Here is an 18,050-nt window from a genome sequence, read left to right as displayed (position 1 = left end):
TTAAAATGCCGTTCTTACTGCTTTTAATTAAAAACCCTAAAGAGGCATACCCACTTGGACACTTGGATGTTACTTAATTAACAATCAGTAAGGAAAAGATACCGAAGCGGTAAACTTAAGCGATGTCGAAAAGAAGTTATGTTGACCACCGTGGATTCTCCCCTTACGACCACAGTTACAGGTGGAGTCAGAGAAAAAACTTTTATCAGGGCCTTCGGGTATCCTGCAGAAAACTGACAAAAAAAATAAATTATTCTCTTTAGCCCACGCACAGGCACTGGAAGTACATTCTTCACTTCTACTTTTAAAAAGATGCTTCTGCATTTCCTAGCCTCTTCTCTATAAACTATAAAATGCAAAAGGTAGAGTTTTACACTATTCTAACCGCAGCCCAGAAAGAAGTTGGGCGTTTAGGGAGTCCAGCCACGACTCGCCAACGCGGAGCAGCCTCGGAAGGGGGCGACACCGCCCGGGTGCAGTCGCAGGGGGCCGACGCGAGAGTCGCCCGGGCGGCCGGGGTGCTCGCGGGGCTTGTGGCCGGCCGCAGCCCGCACGCACCTGCGCTCATACGAGCCGAGCGCGCGGCCGGGGCTGCAGCTGGCGCTGGCGACGCTTGCGCTGGCCGTTGAGGAGCTTCTGCGCGATCTTGCGCTCGTGGCCGCCGGGCACTGGCCAGTTGGTGCGGAGTTCCCGCTCGCGCCGCGTCCGACCCTTGCTGCGCCCGGCCCCGGAGGCCGGGAAGTCGCGCAGGTAGTAGTAATCCAGGCAATCGTAGAGCTCCTCCTCGGAGCTCACGGGCGGCCACCCCTCGGGCGGCTGCGGCGGGACCTGAGCCTGGGCGGCGCTGAGAAGGACCGGGCCCATCGCGCCGCGCAGCAGGGCCTCCCGCCCGCGCTCGCGCTTCTGGAGGCGCCTGCCCCGCGTTTCGATTGGCTCTGCCAGCGGGGGCGGGGCTTAGAGATGACGTCACAGAGCCCGGAATGAGTCGCGCGCTAGGTCCCTGGCGCTCTGGTCCCAGGAACTGTGACCCTTCCCTCTGCCCCGGCCGGTGCGCCGCCGGCGCGAGGGGACGTGTGGCAAAATCCGACTGAGCAATCTGTTTCTGTCGGCCAAAACTGGAAAACTAGCCAAGTCTCGACAGTGAGGGACAGCTTAAAGAACACGGGCTCTGCATTCCTCCGGAGGACTTTTATCAGGAGTAAACATTTTGTTAGGCTGTTTGATGATAGGAGAAAAGTGCTCAATAACGATGTAAAGTGAAAAACTCGCTTTTCAAGAAATATCTCTGGTATCCCAGTAGCGTATTTTTAAAACATCTGTCTCTATAAAAGATTGAAAGGAAGCCCATCAAAATGCTGAAACTATTTCTGGCTGGAAAGGGCACACATATATACATTGGCTCTTTTTCCTTTCCACCGTCCCGGTTTTCGATGCGGAGTATGAAGTGTAGTAAGCGAGAGATTATAAAAGGAAAAGGATTGTAAAAGGAAAAGCGAGAGATGATAAAGGCCGGCTACCAAGCCTGGAACGGCGCGCAATTGCGGATTATTCGCGGGTGTCCACGTCCTCCGGTCGGGTGACGCTTAACTTGTTAACTTGACACGCCGGCAATTTGGGGTGAGGGCCGGAAGTAGGGGGAGGCGGTGCAGGGGAATTCGCCCGAGCCGAGCGTCAGGCCAGCCCGTCCACGCTGGGTCGGGCCCCCGCGAGCTAGCCTGGGCGGCAACAGGGATCAGGCCGGGTGACTGCGCCCGAAAAGCCCAGGTCTCCCGCCTCGCCGAGGGCTGCAGGTGCACCGCAGGGCGGGAGTCTTTACGCTCCGCGGCACCCCGGGCTCTGCGGCGACTCCCAGGTCTAATTACCTAATTACTGTCTCTCTAAACGCTGCTCTCAGGGAGTTACTGCGAAGAACGCCTTTGTTTTGATGAGGTTTAACTAGCCCAGATAATTCTCTTCCCACAAAAATTGCAGCTATCCTCTCGGGGATTTTCTTTTTAATAGATCAAAAATAATTCCCTACTTAAAAAAAAAAAAAGGCCTTCGCAGATATTTGATCTTGCTGAGTTTGTTGCCGTTTTGAGTTTTTTTTCTTCCGTACTCTGAAGCCATATCCCTGGTGGGGCGTGGCCTACATACCCCGCTCTGAGGGCAATTTTCGTGGTCCTTAAATGAACAAGTCCCAGGAGAGTGTTTTAATAAAACACCAAGAGGATTTTCTCTTCCACCCACGTCTTACATTTGCTATTGCGAAAAAGAGAAACTAATATTTATCCTTTTACTACTCTCCCACGCATGATCTTTAAAAAAAATAATCTCTAAAGAGTTTGTTGTTATGAAAATATTCAGATATCTTAAAAGTGCAAAGAATAGAACAATGAACTCCCATATCCCATCACACGGATTCAGCAATTATCAAGATCCTGTCACATTTGCTTTATATATCCCTTTCTGTTTTCCTCTGCTGCAGACCTGATGTCATTTCACCCCTATATTTCTCAATATACAGCTCTAAAAAACTGGACTTATTTCTTACATAACTGCAGTGTTATTTTCACACCTGACAAAATCAACCAGTCCTGTTATTAGCTAGTACCCAGTCCAGAATCACATTTCTCTGATTGTCCAAAAGACATCAGAATGCAATTCAGAATATACATGAAATCTGTACATGAAACTTGCTTGAAGTCTCTCATATTCTAGGGCAGCCTCCCTGTCCTTTCATTTTCCCCTGACATTGACTTGTTGCAGAAACCAGGTCAGTTGTCCTGTAAAATGTCCCACTTTGTGGATTTGTCTGCTTCTTTGTGGTGTCATTTAACTTGTTCCTCTCTCTTCCATATTTCCTGTAAATTGAAGTTGGATCTAGAGGCTTGTTTATGCTCAGATTCAATTTTGGGGGCAAGAAAACTTCGTAGGAAGTAATGTGTGTTGGCATCACAGCAGGATATCCACAATAGTTCATTGTCCCCCCAATTTTAGTGATTCTATGACTGATCAGTGAGCTCAGGTGATAACAGTCTTTCCTTGAAATTGTGAAGTTCCACAAAAACTTTTATCTAATGATTCATCTATAGTTTATTGCTTTATTTGCTATTATGTTCACTTGTGATTATTTCTTTTCTTCTATTTTTTTTTAAAGATTTTATTTATTTATTTGACAGAGAGAGAGATAACCAGTGAGAGAGGGAACACAGGCAGGGAGAGTGAGAGAGGAAGAAGCAGGCTCCTAGCGGAGGAGCCTGATGTGAGGCTCGATCCCAGGACTCTGGGACCACGCCCCAAGCCGAAGGCAGACCCTTAACGACTGAGCCACCCAGGTGCCCCGTGATTATTTCATTATGGGCTATGAAATGCAATTTTCTAATTCAATCATTCCTTCCACATTTATTTTCTAGAATTCTTTCTCTCATGAATCTAGGCCATTTGGTTACCCTGAAATACATTTTGACAAGAAAGGCAAAACAAATGTTTAATTCCCTTTTATTTTTATACAGCTTATTTACTTATTTATTTAAGTAATCTCTGTACCCAATGTGGGGCTCGAACCCATGACCAGAGATCAAGAGTCACATACTCTTCTGACTGAGCCAGCCAGGCGCCCCTAACTCCCTTTTAAAGATGGGTCCTGGGGCGCCTGGGTGGCACAGCGGTTAGGCGTCTGCCTTCGGCTCAGGGCGTGATCCCGGCGTTATGGGATCGAGCCCCACATCAGGCTCTTCTGCTAAGAGCCTGCTTCTTCCTCTCCCCCTCCCGCTGCTTGTGTTCCCTTTCTCGCTGGCTGTCTCTATCTCTGTCGAATAAATAAATAAAATCTTAAAAAAAAAAAAAGATGGGTCCTTTAGGATTCTAATGGACTCTACTTTTTTTTTCCTCTTGAGAATCATTATGAACTAACTCATGGATCTTTTTAAAACACAATGTGTTTAATCAATTTCATTCATTTTTATTCTTTTTTAATGCTCAACTTGTTCCATCTTTGGCCTGTAGAAGCTCCTTCCTGTGATTTCTCTGTTCTATTGGCATTACCCTAATAGTATCGGAGAATGCCCTTGTTTTCTGGTAAAACCAAGATGTCCATTCAGGCTCATCCTACACATTGTACGCCCCAGACCAGGGATCAGCCATTTCCCCAAGGACTCCTTGATCTTTTAGTACAGAGAATGGATTTAGACCCAGTGATCTTCAGGCCATGTATTATGTTTTTTGGTCTTTACAAAAACCCTGTGAAATATTACTGTCCCAATTTTCCATATGAGGAAACAGATTGACAACTTCCCTGGGCTTGTATAACTAATAAAAAGCAGATCCAGGCAGGGAGTGAGATCTCCTGACCCCTAGGTAATTGGTTCTTCCATTTGACTATGCCTCTTCATATAAACTCCTCACTTGTCAGTTCACAGATTGCTAAACGTTCCTGCCCTCCTAGCTTCTGAGATGATATTTAAAAGCAGGTGCCCCCATCTGTCTTGCTCTCTTGCCCCAGAACTCCAAATTAATTCTGATGAGATCATTGTGGTAAGATTTTAAAGTGGACTTTGTACCTTGTTTAGTGGTTTGACTCCAGATCCAGGGGATAAACAACTAACAATCGTGCTTCAGGAGCAGACTTTAATTCCTCATGTTAGCACATCCATGCACAGTTTATAAAGCTCTATCTCATTACTTTCTAAAGAATTATTGCAACTATCTCATAAGGTAGCAGAAAGGGAAATGGAGATTCAGCCAGGTCATACGGTTTGCCCAAGGCCTACGGTGGAGTGACTCCCCGTGTCTGCATTTGGGCCATAGCAGAGCTTGCTACTGTCTCTGAGATCCCTCTGATGAGTCTTAGGTGACACTCATTCACAAACTCAGAGCTGACTATAGCTTATATTCAACATTTCTTTCTCTTCCCCATTCATTCATGCATTTGCATTACTTACGTATTTGTATAGCTCCCCTATAAGATTAGAAACACCTTTAACCCCACCCCCATCCTCAGCTCATCATAGGTATAAAATAAATGCCTGTTATATAAATACATATATGTATGTATAAACAACCAAAACTGTTAAAAACTTAATGAAAATGAGTGACATTTATATAATAATGTAAACCTCATTCATTCATTCAAAATATATTTACTAAACATGTACCATGTGCCCAATATTGCTTTAGACTTTCAGGATAAAGTTCCCTGCTCTCATGCATTTTATATTCTAGAAGAGGCAGACAATAAAAATATGTAATATATGATCTCTCAGTGTTAAACACAGTTAAGAAATATGAAGCATGAAAATGTCATGAATGTGATATTTTAGACACGGAAGTTCTTTTTGGGGAGGTGGTATTGGAGCAAAGGGCAAGATGAAGATACCAAAAGTGACATGAGCAAAATAGTAGACTAGGAAGCTCCAAACTCTTGTTCCCACGAGAAGACATTAAAACAAACAAACAAATAAATAAAACTCCCCAAACCCAGAAACTGGCTAAAATAATCCTATAGGAGTTCTGGTAAACATTTAAGTAAATACCCAGTCAAGAAAAAGTCACATTCAAAACAGTAGAAAATTTTGTACTGTTTTTACTTGTTCTTGCCCCACATCTTTCATGCCATAGCAATGGTCTTGTCCTGAAAGAGGCAGCAGCCCAGGCCCCAATTTCCTCCTTCAAACCAGGAGAGCAGAGCAGGACTTACTTGTAACATTCTAACCTGCCTGAAGGTTGAAGAACTTGTATCTGCTTTGTCTAACCAAAAGCTCTGGTGGAAAAGTGGTGGACATTGCACAAGAAAACTGCAGAGGGACTACAGACCCGCAGATGCCTGAGGGAAGAGATTATAGGTGAAGATATACAATAGACCATCTAGAGCCCCAAAAAGCTGGATGAGACTCTGCAAAATTAAGACATTCAAAATTAGCCATGTATACAGGGGAATTAGTAAAGCCCCACAAGCTGAGGGAAGACACATACTCCGAAGAGACATGAGAAGACCTTGAGCTTTCACCTTGAGCTGATCTCAAGGACTAAAGAAGAGCCAGATAACTAGAGAAGGAATGCTTGAGTGCAATACCCATCTGCAAAGACTAGGAGAGATGGGTTCTTTCAAATGCCCAATTTTCAACAGCGTCAACAGAATTACAAGACATGCAAAGAAACGGGAGAACAGGAGAACGCCATTTAAAGGAAGAAAATAAATTGGCAGAAACCATCCCTGAAAAAGCACAGCGTCAGATTTACTAGCCAAATACTTTTTTTAAAAAACTTTTTAAGTACCCCGAAAGAGCAAAATAAAAACATGAAAAGCTAAAGGAAATCATGAATATTATTATTATTATTTTTAAAGATTTTATTTATTTATTTGACAGAGAGAGAGGCAGTGAGAGAGGGAACACAAGCAGGGAGAGTGGGAGAGGGAAAAGCGGCTTCCCTTGGAGCAGGGAGCATGATGTGGGCTCGATCCCAGAACGCTGGGATGACGACCTGAGCCAAAGGCAGATGCTTAACGACTGAGCCACCCAGGCACCCCAAATCATGAATATTATATATGAACAAAATGAGAATATCAACAAAGAGTAATTATAAAAAGGAACTAAAAAAATCTTGGGCTAAAAAATATAATAATTTAAAAATAAATTAGAGGGGCTCAATAGCAGATCTTGAGCAGGCAAAGAATCAGTGAACTAGATTCTCTCTGAGGAGAGAAATGAAGAAGCGTGAACAGAGCTGAAGGAACATGTGGGGTATCATCAACCAGACCAATATATGCATTACGGGAGTCCCAGAGGGAGACACGAGGAAGAAAGAGGCAGAGATTATTTGAAGAAATAATGACCAAGAACTTCACAAATTTTAGGAAATACATGGGTGTACAAGTCCAAGAAGCTCAATGACTCCAAATAGGGTTAAACCCAAAGAGACTACAGCAAAACACATTATAATCAAACTCTCTAAAGAAAAGACAAAGAATCTTGAAAGCAGTGAGAGAAAAGTGATTCATCATGTGCAAGGGAGCCTCAGTAAAATTTGCAGCCTGGGCACCTGCCTGGCTCAGTCAGTGGAGCATGAGACTCTTGATCTCAGGGTTGTGCGTTCAAGGCCCACCTTGGGTGTAGAGATTACTTTAAAATCTTAAAAAAATATTTGCAGTCAATTTCTCAGCGAGAAATTTGGAGGCCCAAAAAGAGTGGAATTGTATATTTAGAGTGCTGAAAAAAAAAACCCAAACAAACCTGTCGACTGAGAACTCTATATCCAGCAAAAATGAGGGAGAAAATGACTTTCCCAGATGAATAAAAGCTAAGGGAGGTCATTACCATTAGGCCTGTCTTCCAATAAATGCTACAGAGAGCCCTCTAGGTTACAGTGAAAGGATTCTAGACAGTAACTTGTAGCCATATAAAGATTTAAAAGTCTGTGTGAATGGTAAATACATAGGCAAATATAAAAGCCAGTATTGTTACAATTTTGGTTTGTAACTCCACTTTTCATATTTTACGGGATTTTTTTTTAAGATTTTATTTATTTATTTTGACAGAGATAGAGGCAGCCAGCGAGAGAAGGAACACAAGCAGGGGGAGTGGGAGAGGAAGACGCAGGCTCCCAGCAGAGGAGCCCGATGCGGGGCTCGATCACAGAACGCCGGGATCACACCCTGAGCTGAAGGCAGACGCTTAACGACTGAGCCACCCAGGCGCCCCTTATTTTACGGGATTTAAGAGACAAATGCATGGGGATAATTAGGAATCTATGTCAAAGGGTATACAATACGTAAAGATGTAATTTGTGATCTCAATAACAGATAGTATTAGTTGTATCCAGTGCAGTTTTTGATTGTGTGTGATTGAAGTCAAGTTGGTATCAATTTGAAATAGATTGTTATAACTTTGATATGCAATCCCCATGGTAACCACAAAGAAAATATTTATAGAATACAAAAGGAAAGGAGAAGGGAAACAAAAGTGTCACTACACAAAAAAATTAAAATAAAGAAAAGCCATAATAAAGGAGATGAGGAACAAAAAAGCTATAATGTGTATAATTTTATCTAATACATACAAAAACAAATAACAAAATGGTAAAAGTAGGTACTTCCCTTTCAGCAATTACTTTAAACATAAATGGACAAATCTCCCTAATCAAAAGACAAAGATTGGCAGAATAGATTTTTAAAATTTATTTTATTTAATTTATTAATTAATTTATTTTTTAGAACAGATTTAAAAAAAAAAGACTTTATTTATTTATTTATTTGAGACAGAGAGAGAGAGAGAGAGAGAATGCGAGGGAGAAGCAGGCTCCCCACCGAGCAGGGAGCCCAATGCAGGGCTCGATCTCAGGACCCCCAAGTTCATGATGTGAGCCGAAGGCAGATGCTTAGCCAACTGAGCCACCCAGGCGCCCTGGCAGAATAGATATTTTTAAATGAGCCACTTATAGCCTATATTTTATTTTATTATTTTATTTTATTTTTTAGTTTAAATGAATTTTATTTTTAGACAACCTACACGACATGTTTATTTTTCTCAAAAACAATGCCTCTGCTCCAAATAAATCAGAGTCAAATTAGTGAAGAGCTTAAGATGACATCAGTCCTATTTGTCTAAGTCCTGGTGTTGTGTGGATGAAGAGAAGTAGCCAGTTATGACCATAGGTGATACATCCAAAGCAATAGCCAAAGTAGTTGACATTTTTCCATTTCTAAACCATTCTTAAAGAAAATCATATATGGAGGGGTGCCTGGGTGGCTCAGTTGGTTGAGCGTCTTGCCTTTGGCTCTGGTCGTGGTTCCAGGGTCCAGGGATCAAGCCCCACATCGGGCTCCCTGTTCAGTGGGGAGCCTGCTTCTCCCTCTCCCTGCTGCTCTGCCTGCTTGTGCTCTCTCTCTGCCAAATAAATAAATAAAATCTTGAAGGAAAAAAAAAGAAAATCATATGTGGAGTCACACCATCCTTACAATAGTCCAGCAGATCAACCGTGCCATCTGGATTCATGTTTTCACCAATGAAGAACTGGTAGTTTTTGAAATTAGCAAGGATGTGCTTGATTTGTTCTGCAGCCCCTGTCATAAAAGTTCTTAGTCTTTTTGGCCTCCGTTCTTAAAGTTTGCCTTTGATTGACTTCATGTAATCTTTTATGTACTTCTTTGTTTAAAATATTTTTTTATTTGAGAAAGAGAGCATGACTGGGGTGGAGGGGCAGGGGGAGAGGGAAAAGCAGACTCCCCGCTGAGCAGGGAGCCTGGCTCAGGGTTGGATCGTAGGTGCTCAACCAACTGAGCCACCCAGGTGCCCCTTCATATACTTCTTATAGTCTTCTTTTGTGAAGCTGGTTTCCTGCAAGTGATGGTTCGTGACAATACCAACACCAGTGATTACTGTGGTGTGGTACCTCCACCCTCGGGGTATTTGGCAGAGGCATATCCACCAATGAACCAGTCATCAGTGTTACCCTCTGTCCTACTGACTCCTCCACCTCCGGACATAGCCTGTCTGTGATGTCCTAGATCTTGCAGATCATGGCTGATGAGGTGCTGGTAGATGACTGTGACTGCGGCTGCAGAGAGATGACAGCAGCACTGGCTTAGCAGGAGCCAGAGCTCTGAGCCAGCATGGTGCTATCAAAGCAGCACAGGAGCATGGGGTGGGGAGGTTGGGACAGGGGCGGGGGTGGGGGAGGCAGGGGGCAGGAGGAAAAGCCCAAGATACTGATTTTATTTATTTGTTTTTATTTATTTATATTTTTTTAAGAGAGGGCGGTACCTGGGTGGCACAGCCGATTGAGCATCCAGCTCTTGGCTTCAGCTTGGGTCATGATCTTGGGGTCATGAGATTGAGTCTGGCATGGGGCTCCCTGCTCAGCCCAGAGTCTGCCTGACTCTCTCCATCTCCCTCTACCCTTCCCCACCCCTGCACACTCTCTAAAGTAAGGAAATAAAATCTTTAAAAAAGAGAGAGAGAGAGAGAGAGAGAGAAGGAGCAAAAGCAGGGGTGGGAGGGGCAGAGGAAGAGGGAGAGAGACATTCTTAAGCAGGCTCTACACCCAGCATGGTCCCAACTCAGGGCTCAATCTCACAACCCTGAGATTATGACCTGAACTGAAGTCAAGAGTCAGATGCCGCCCAGATGTCCTCCAAGATACTCATTTTAGATCTAAAGACACAAATAGGTTGAAAACGAAAGGATGGAAAAAGAGATGTCATGTAAATGGTAACCAGAAGAGGGGCACCCGTGTGGCTCAGTAGGAAGCATCTGCCTTCGGCTCAGGTCATGAGCCCAGGACCCTGGAATCAAGCCCCACATCAGGCTCCCTGCTCAGCAGAGCCTGCTTCTCCCTCTCCCTCCGCCTTTCTCCCCAGCTTGTGCTCTCTCTCTTTCTTGAATAAATAAATAAGATCTTTTTAAAAAATAGTAACCAGAAGAGAGCTAGGGTAGCTATACTAATATCAGACAAAATAGACTTTAAGTCAGTGATTATTGCAAGTGACAAAGAAGAACACTTATGTTGACAAAAGGATAAATTCACAAGAAAATACAATAATTGTAAACATACATGTACAAAATAACAGAGATACAAAGTATATGAAGCAAACAATGATAGGATTGAAGGAGAAATAAATAGCTTTACAATAGTAGTTGGACATATCAATACCTACTTGCAGTAATGGGTAGAACCAGCAGAAAAAAAGATCCGTAAGAAAATAGAAATCTTGGGGTGCCTCAGCTGGTTATGCCAGTGATGACATTGGTTTGGCAATGATTTCTTGGATATGACCCTAAAAGCACAGTCAACAAAAGAAAAAATAGTTAGGTTGAACTTCATCAAAATTGAAAACTTTTGTGCATCAAAGGACACTATCAAGAGAGTGAAAAAACAGACTACATAATGGGAGAAAATATTTGCAAATCATGTATCTGATAAGGGATTTAGATCCAAAATGTATAAAACTCAACAATAACCAAAAACCCAACCCAATTTAAAAAATGGGCAAAGGCCTTGAGTATACACGTCTTCATTCTGAACCTTCCTTGACATGTTGATTTCTAGCCTCTGTGGTACTCCAGCAGCTATGGGCAACAGGAAGGGGTCTTGCTGTTTACACATTTATTGCTTCTTGTTTTCACATTCACTCTTCATTGCTTGCTGTGCAAAAATGGAGCTGGACCATAGAAAAGTAATTTTTCCTTTGTCAGGTGGTACAGGGTTAAGCTTTGTCAGCTGTGGGCGCTGGAGAGAGATTGCATGAGGAAGGGGCTTTCCTTCTTACTCTGGTGTATTCCAGCAGGCTCCTGCAGTGCAGATGGCTTTTCCAGCACCGTGGTTCTGCAGCTCATGCAGCTCCTCCAAAACGTGGCTCCCACAGTAACAGTTGTTAGCAGCACCCAGGAACCAGTGGTTTCTCCCTGAAACACCCTTTGGTTGGCTTTGTAGCTGGGTGCCTCCAGTGAGACACCTTTCTATGAAATGACTTTCTTTGGCAGCTCAGAAGGTAGGTTTCCAGCAAATTCTGGAGGGCAGATTTCCAGCAACTACCGTTGGCACAGCGCCAAGCAACTTCTGTACCATCCTAATTACCCACAGCCATGTCCCCTCCAACAAGGTCTGGTTCTCAGTCTGGGTGTTTTACCTCAGCCTCGGAGGTGGTCTGTGAACCTTATATTTGCTGATCCTATATTCTTTAGCATTCTCCTTACTTTTTGCTCATTACTCAAATCCCTTGTTACAGTTAATAATTCTACACATTAAAATTTAGCTGTTAAAATTACTGTGTGACTTCCATCTCCTAATTTGACCCTGACTGATACAGGGTCCCTGCCCAACACAACAAGGAAGAAGGACATACAACCATCATACAATATGTTGTGTTAAACCAGTAGTGGGACAGAGTGCTGGGGGCAGCAGGTAAAAAGGTGCCTAGTGGGTCCATGAGGACTAATGAGAGAATTAAGCTGAAAGGAGGAGTAGACGATCAGCGCACTCCAAGTTCATCATTAACACCTCCTCTTGTCTTTCTCCTCATGATCTCATAATCAATCTGAGTTATACCAACTCTGTCTCCCAGGTCTGGTCCATGGTTTCCATCCCACCATTGCTCCCCCAGCCAGGCCACCACCATCTCTGGCTGGTTTATTATGAGAACCCTGAAGTTGTCCTCCTCACTTCCAGGCTTGCTCACTTCAGCCTGTTCTCCACACTGATGCCAGAGGGACTCTTCTAAGATGCAAATTTGGATCAAAATGGTCTTTGACCAGAACCTGTTGGTGGCTGCACGTTGCCCTTTAGACAAAATCTGAACTCTTTTTTTTGGGCACAAAACTTGGGAATATCTCGTCTTTGCTCACCTTCCCAGTTTTATCTTGTGCCATCCTTCTAACATCCGTGCTCTCCAGCCACATGGAATGCCAGTTTCTTTAGGGACCTATGGAAGTACTGCTCCCCTTCCAGGAAACCCTCTCCCTACCCCCACCCTTGCCCTTTCATTCTCACCTTTGCTTCCTTAGCTCATCCTTAGCCTCTGTGAGGCTATCTACTCCTCTGGGAAGTCTTCCAAGCCTGCTCCCTGTGACATCGTGCATGTTTCGGTCATGCCCTCTACTTCTCTCTTATCCCTTATCACAGGCTGGTAACTGTCTAACATATACGTCTCTTCACTACACTATAAACTCCATGAAGTCAGAAACTTCTGTGTCACCGTCGTTTCCTTAGCATCTGTTGTAGTTCCTGATACATATTAGGTGTTTGGTAAATGTTGGGGAACAAAAAGAATGCACAAGCAAAAATGACAGAGTATGCATGAAAGTGTGTCACATAAGCAGAGTGTAGGGACGTGGGTAGGAGCGGCTGGACTTGAAGGGCAGGCTGTTGGAGGCCAGGTTGGGAAGGGCGTATTTGTTCATGGGAAGCATTTCATGCCGTACAGTGTAGATCAAACATCCCATGTTGGCTGTTGATGACTGCACTGCCCTTACTGTTCATGCATTTGATTTGACCAGGACAGTTTTTTTTTTAAAGATTTTATTTATTTATTTGACAGAGATAGAGACAGCCAGCGAGAGAGGGAACACAAGCAGGGGGAGTGGGAGAGGAAGAAGCAGGCTCATGGCAGAGGAGCCTGATGTGGGGCTTGATCCCATAACGCCGGGATCATGCCCTGAGCCGAAGGCAGACACTTAACTGCTGTGCCACCCAGGCGCCCTTGACCAGGACAGTTTTAAAAAACTTTCAAATATGAATGCTTTTCAGTTTGCCACAATTCCCACAGTCCCCGTATTAACAGGTGCCTTTCCCTCGTTTAAACTGGCTGTCTGCCCCACTGAGTTCTGTGTTTGCTATCCCTGCAGATGGGTGGGAGGTAGCCTAAGGAGGGGAAGACTAAAAGAGGGGGATTGAAGATATGCGTTCGACAAAGATAGATGGATCCACCCTCAGTAGGGAGTGTATTTTTGAGAGTTCCTTGGGAGAAGTGAATTTATTTTGTCCGAAGAGCCCTGGGAGCAAAGAGAGACCCAGAAAATCAGAAGAATGACCCACAGTTTGAACAGCATGTATCTTTAGACTGTTAAGCTGGCCAGGGCTAGGCTGGGTCCACTGTCTCCTGTTTACTTTCTGAAATAGAAACTGCCCTGACGGAATCCGAAGTCAGAGCTGCGGTAGATCAGCATTGACTCAGCAGCCTGCCATGTTGCAAGGCTTTCTGCCAGGAGCCGTGCAGGATAGAGAACATAAGGAAGAGCTGGAATACAGCATCTCCTGGGCAAAGTGACGGCCAGAGACACACACCGTGACCCATAGAGGCAGTGGGCTGGTGCTTTGGCAGCGCCTTACCTTGATGGGGTCTCCACGGTACAGAATGTGGCCCACAATATTATAGGTCCAGGAACTCTAGTTTTTCATGTTCCCAACATAGGTAGGGTTTTAGGGAAAGGTTCTTTCTAAAAGAAACTCCTTGGTTTTTAAGCCACGTGGTCCATTTCTTAATTTATAGAGTGGGCATTACCCCTGTAGTTGCTGAAAAACTCAAGCCCATTCTCCAAGAACTCCTGTCCCAGTGTGTATGTTCGTGGAAAACTAAGCTGCTGATCAGAAAGAAGCCATCTCTATTCCAAAAAAGAATACATCTCTTAAATGACCGGAAGACCCTTTCTGTCAACCAAGGCTGGACAGACCGGGATGAGTTTTCAACAATTTAATTCTCCCTTTATAAAACTTCACCTAAGCTCAAGATTCCTTTAAGAACAAGGAGCGTCCTGTGCTTTCATGGCCATTCCTGCATTTGTGGTTCTTGCCAAGTACAAGCAAATGATACCCTATCAAGCTGGAGGAGCCATCGTTTCCCAGTAGCTGGGCTAGAGAAAGATGGTGGACAAATGTGTCCCATTCAGCACCCACAGCTGAGGCATGCTGACCTCAACACCTGTGCCCTAGATGCCACCTGTCCCTGCAAGTAGTTCTGGAGTGAGGCTTTCGCTTTGTAAACACCACTGGCAACAGTTTATAACAGCAAATGAAGTAGTAAATACTTGATGAACAAACTCTCTGTTCCCAATTCCAGCATCAGCTGGACGAGATAATCATTTTCATCAAGATTTCCATGTGTCACCATCCTCATCGTACCTTGAAGTGAACAGAACAATTCCATGAAGATAAAGAGTGGATCCTTTCAAATCGGGCTTTCAAGAATTGCCTGTGCACAGTGTTGGTAAAGTAGGAGTTCTGATAATCTTGAACAAAGCCTTACTTGAATTTCATTTCATTTTTTATTTATTTTTATTTTTTAAAAAGATTTTATTTATTTGACAGAGAGAGAGAGAGAGAGAGCACAAGCAGAGGGAGCGGCAGGCAGAGGGAGAAGCATCTCCCCACTGAGCAAGGAGCCTGATGCGGGACTCGATCCCAAGACGCTGGGATCATGACCTGAGCCAAAGGCAGATGCTTAAGGACTGAGCCACTCAGGCATCTCTAATTTCGTCTCTTAAAGATTTTTTATTTTTAAGTAATCCCTACACCCAACGTGGGGCTCCAAACCACAACCCCAAGTGCATACTCCACCAACTGAACCACCCTGGCACCCCTATTAATTTCATTTTGTAATACTTCCTTATTTTGTAGTAGTTTTGGGGGTAGTTGTAATTTAAAAAATTAATAGAGTTTATTTTTAGAGCTCTTTTAGGCTTATGGAAAACTGTTGGGAAAGTACAGAAGATTTCCATATACTGCCCACTCTTTCCCCTGCGTTTGCATCTTGTATTAGTGTCATGCATTTGTTAACAACTGATGAGCCAATATTGATACATTATTATTAACTACAGTCCAATAGTTTACATTAAGGGTCACTCTTTGTGTGCTATAGTCTATGTGTTTTCACAAATGTCTGATGACTTGTGTCCATCAGTACTGTATCACAGAGAATAGTTTCATTGCCCTAAAAATGCCCCTACTGCATGTGTTTGTCCTTCCCTCCCCCAACCTCAGGCAAAACTATAAAACTCCTAGAAGATACTATAGGTGAAAAATCTTGGTAACCGGGGGCTTTGCATTGACTTTTTAGATATGACACCAAAACATGATCCATGAAAGAAAAAATTAATGTTGGACTTCATTAAAATTAAAAACTGCTCTGTGAAAGACACTGTTGAAAGAATGAAAAAGCATGCCACAGACTGGGAGAAAATCTTTGCAAAACTTGATTATTTGGTAAAAGACTGCTATCCAAAATATACAAAGAGATTTTAAAACTCAACAATAAGAAAATGAACAGTCTGCTTAAAAGTGGGCAAAAGATCTGAACAGACACCTCACCAAAGAAGATATACAGATGGCAAACATGCATATGAAGATATGTTCAAGAGCTGCTTGGCTGGCTCAGTTGGTAGAGCATGCAACTCTTGATCTCAAGGTCATGAGTTTAAGACCCACATTGGGTATGGAGCCTACTTAATTAAAAAAAAAAGTTAAAAAAAAAGAAAATATGCTCAACATCATGTATCATTAGGAAATTGCAAATTAAAACAACAATGACACATGACTGCACGCCTATTAGAATGGCTAAGTTTCAAAACACTGACAACGCCAAGTGTTGGTGAGGGTTTGGAGCACCAGGAACTCTCATTCATTGCTGGTGGGAATATAAAATGGTATAGTCATTCTGGAAGACAGTATGACAGTTTTTTCATAAAACTAAATGTGATTTTTTTAAAGTTGTAAATCAAACCTGTAACTTGTCTGAAGCCAATAGTGCCATAAACAGATTTTCTTTTAAGAGCTAAACAAAGCTTAAAAAGCAAGTAACAATGGGGGCACCTGGGTGGCTCAGTCAGTTAAACATCCAACTCTTGGTTTTGTCTCAGGTAATGCCCTCAGGTAAGCTCCCTCAGGGTGGTCGGAGGGAGCCCTGAGATGGGCTTCCTGCTCGGCTTGGAGTCTACTTGAGATTCTCTACCTCCTTTTCCTTTTGCCCCTCCCCCCATGCATGCTCTCTCTCCCTCTCTAAAGTTAACAAATAAATAACATTTAAAGTAAAAGCAAGTAATAGTGGAAGACAAAGTTTCTGGTATTGGACCAGCAGTCCCAAATAATGCTGTATGAGTGCCTGAATAATAAACCCATTTTGCCATAACATAATAAAAAATTATTATTAATAAATAAATAAACCCATTTTGCAAGAGACAACTTTAAGTACATAGTGTAGATTCCCCATAGTTCAAGCAGAATTCAAACTCTACATTTTAACAGCTAACTGTTCCTAAATAAAACTTTTTTTAAAAAGGTATAACCCAGGTGTTTTTTTATTTGACCAACTCCATTAAGTTTAGGTGTGTCTAAGGGCTTAGGTCAGTGGTTTTCAAACTGTAAGCAAAGGGAATCCACAACGTGAAAACTATTCTGAAAACAATATTAAAGATGTTATCTGCCTCTCATTCTTGTTTTCTCGTTAGTGTAGAGTGGAATTTTCCAGAGGCTACATGAAGTGTGATATCACAACAGATTGAATGCTGATATGAAAATCCAGCTGTCTTTTATTAAGCCAGACATTATAGAGACATGCAAAAATGAAAAATGTGTCCACTTTTCTCACTATTTTTTTTTGTTTTAGAAAATACAGTATTTTAAAAATACATTATTTGGCTAAAATTAACAACACAACAAAAAACAGGAGTTGGCAAGGATGAGGAGAAAAGGGAACCCTCTTACACTGTTGGTAGGAATGCAAACTGGTGCAGCTACACTGAAAAACGGTATGGAGGTTCCTCAAAAAGTTGAAAATAGAGCTACCTTATGACCCAGCAATTGCACTACAGGTATTTACCCAAAGGATACAAATGTAGTGATCCAAAGGGGCACCTGCACCCCAATGTTTATAGCAGCAATGCCCACAATAGCCACACTATGTAAAGAGCCCAGATGTCCATCAATAGATGAAAGGATACAGAAGATGTGATACACACACACACACACACACGCACACACAATGGAATACTACTCAGCCATCAAAAAATTGAAAACTTGTCATTTGGGATGATGTGGATAGAACTAGAGGGTATTATGCTAAGTGAAATAAGTCAATCAGAGAAAAACAATTATCATACGATCTCACTCATGTGGAATTTAAGAAACAAAACGACAGAGTATCATAGGTGAAACTAGAGAGGGAGACAAACCATAAGGGACTTTTAATCATAGGAAGCAAACTGAGGGTTGCTGGAGTGAAGGGGGGAAGGGATGGGGTAACTGGTGATGAGCGTTAAGGAGGGCGCGTGATTTAATGAGCACTGGGTATTATATACAACTCATGAATCACGACCTGTACCTCTGAAACCAGTAATACATTGTATGTTAATTAATTGAATTTAAATAAAAAATTAAAAATGAAGGAAAAAAGAAAGTATTGGGATTCAAGGAACTCAAAGGTAATTTGGATGTTAAGAGACACATAACTGCTTTAATGTATAATGTCTTTTGAGAATTAAGCTTTGAAGTGTGTATCTATACTTTGCAAATATCAGATAATAAGTAAATATACTTTTCCAGAGCATTTATTTAAATTATCATTAAAATCTAAATCCAACTAATAA

The 18,050-nt window shown here is 42.7% G+C and overlaps 1 protein-coding gene and 1 pseudogene across 2 annotated transcripts; both read right to left on the bottom strand.

The window, feature by feature from the left end:
* Positions 1-12: 12 nt before the first annotated feature.
* NUPR2 (nuclear protein 2, transcriptional regulator) lies at positions 13-887 on the bottom strand. 2 transcript variants are annotated; one of them, XM_034670049.1, is made up of 2 exons: positions 559-887; positions 13-233 (listed from the first exon to the last, which is right to left on the bottom strand). In XM_034670049.1, exon 1 carries the CDS (start codon positions 862-864, stop codon positions 565-567), a length of 300 nt encoding a protein of 99 aa, XP_034525940.1. In that variant the 5' UTR covers positions 865-887; the 3' UTR covers positions 13-233; positions 559-564. The 2 variants fall into 2 exon arrangements, with proteins under 2 accessions (XP_034525940.1, XP_034525941.1); XM_034670050.1 differs by having other exon boundaries at positions 13-223.
* Positions 888-8,620: 7,733 nt separating this feature from the next.
* On the bottom strand, positions 8,621-9,463 carry LOC117804076 (annotated as a pseudogene).
* Positions 9,464-18,050: the final 8,587 nt, after the last annotated feature.

Source organism: Ailuropoda melanoleuca, chromosome 10 (assembly GCF_002007445.2).
Source record: "Ailuropoda melanoleuca isolate Jingjing chromosome 10, ASM200744v2, whole genome shotgun sequence".
NCBI classification, from domain to species: domain Eukaryota; kingdom Metazoa; phylum Chordata; class Mammalia; order Carnivora; family Ursidae; genus Ailuropoda; species Ailuropoda melanoleuca.
The sequence above is the reverse complement of the archived record's forward strand: the minus strand, read 5'-3'. Positions and strand labels throughout refer to the sequence as shown.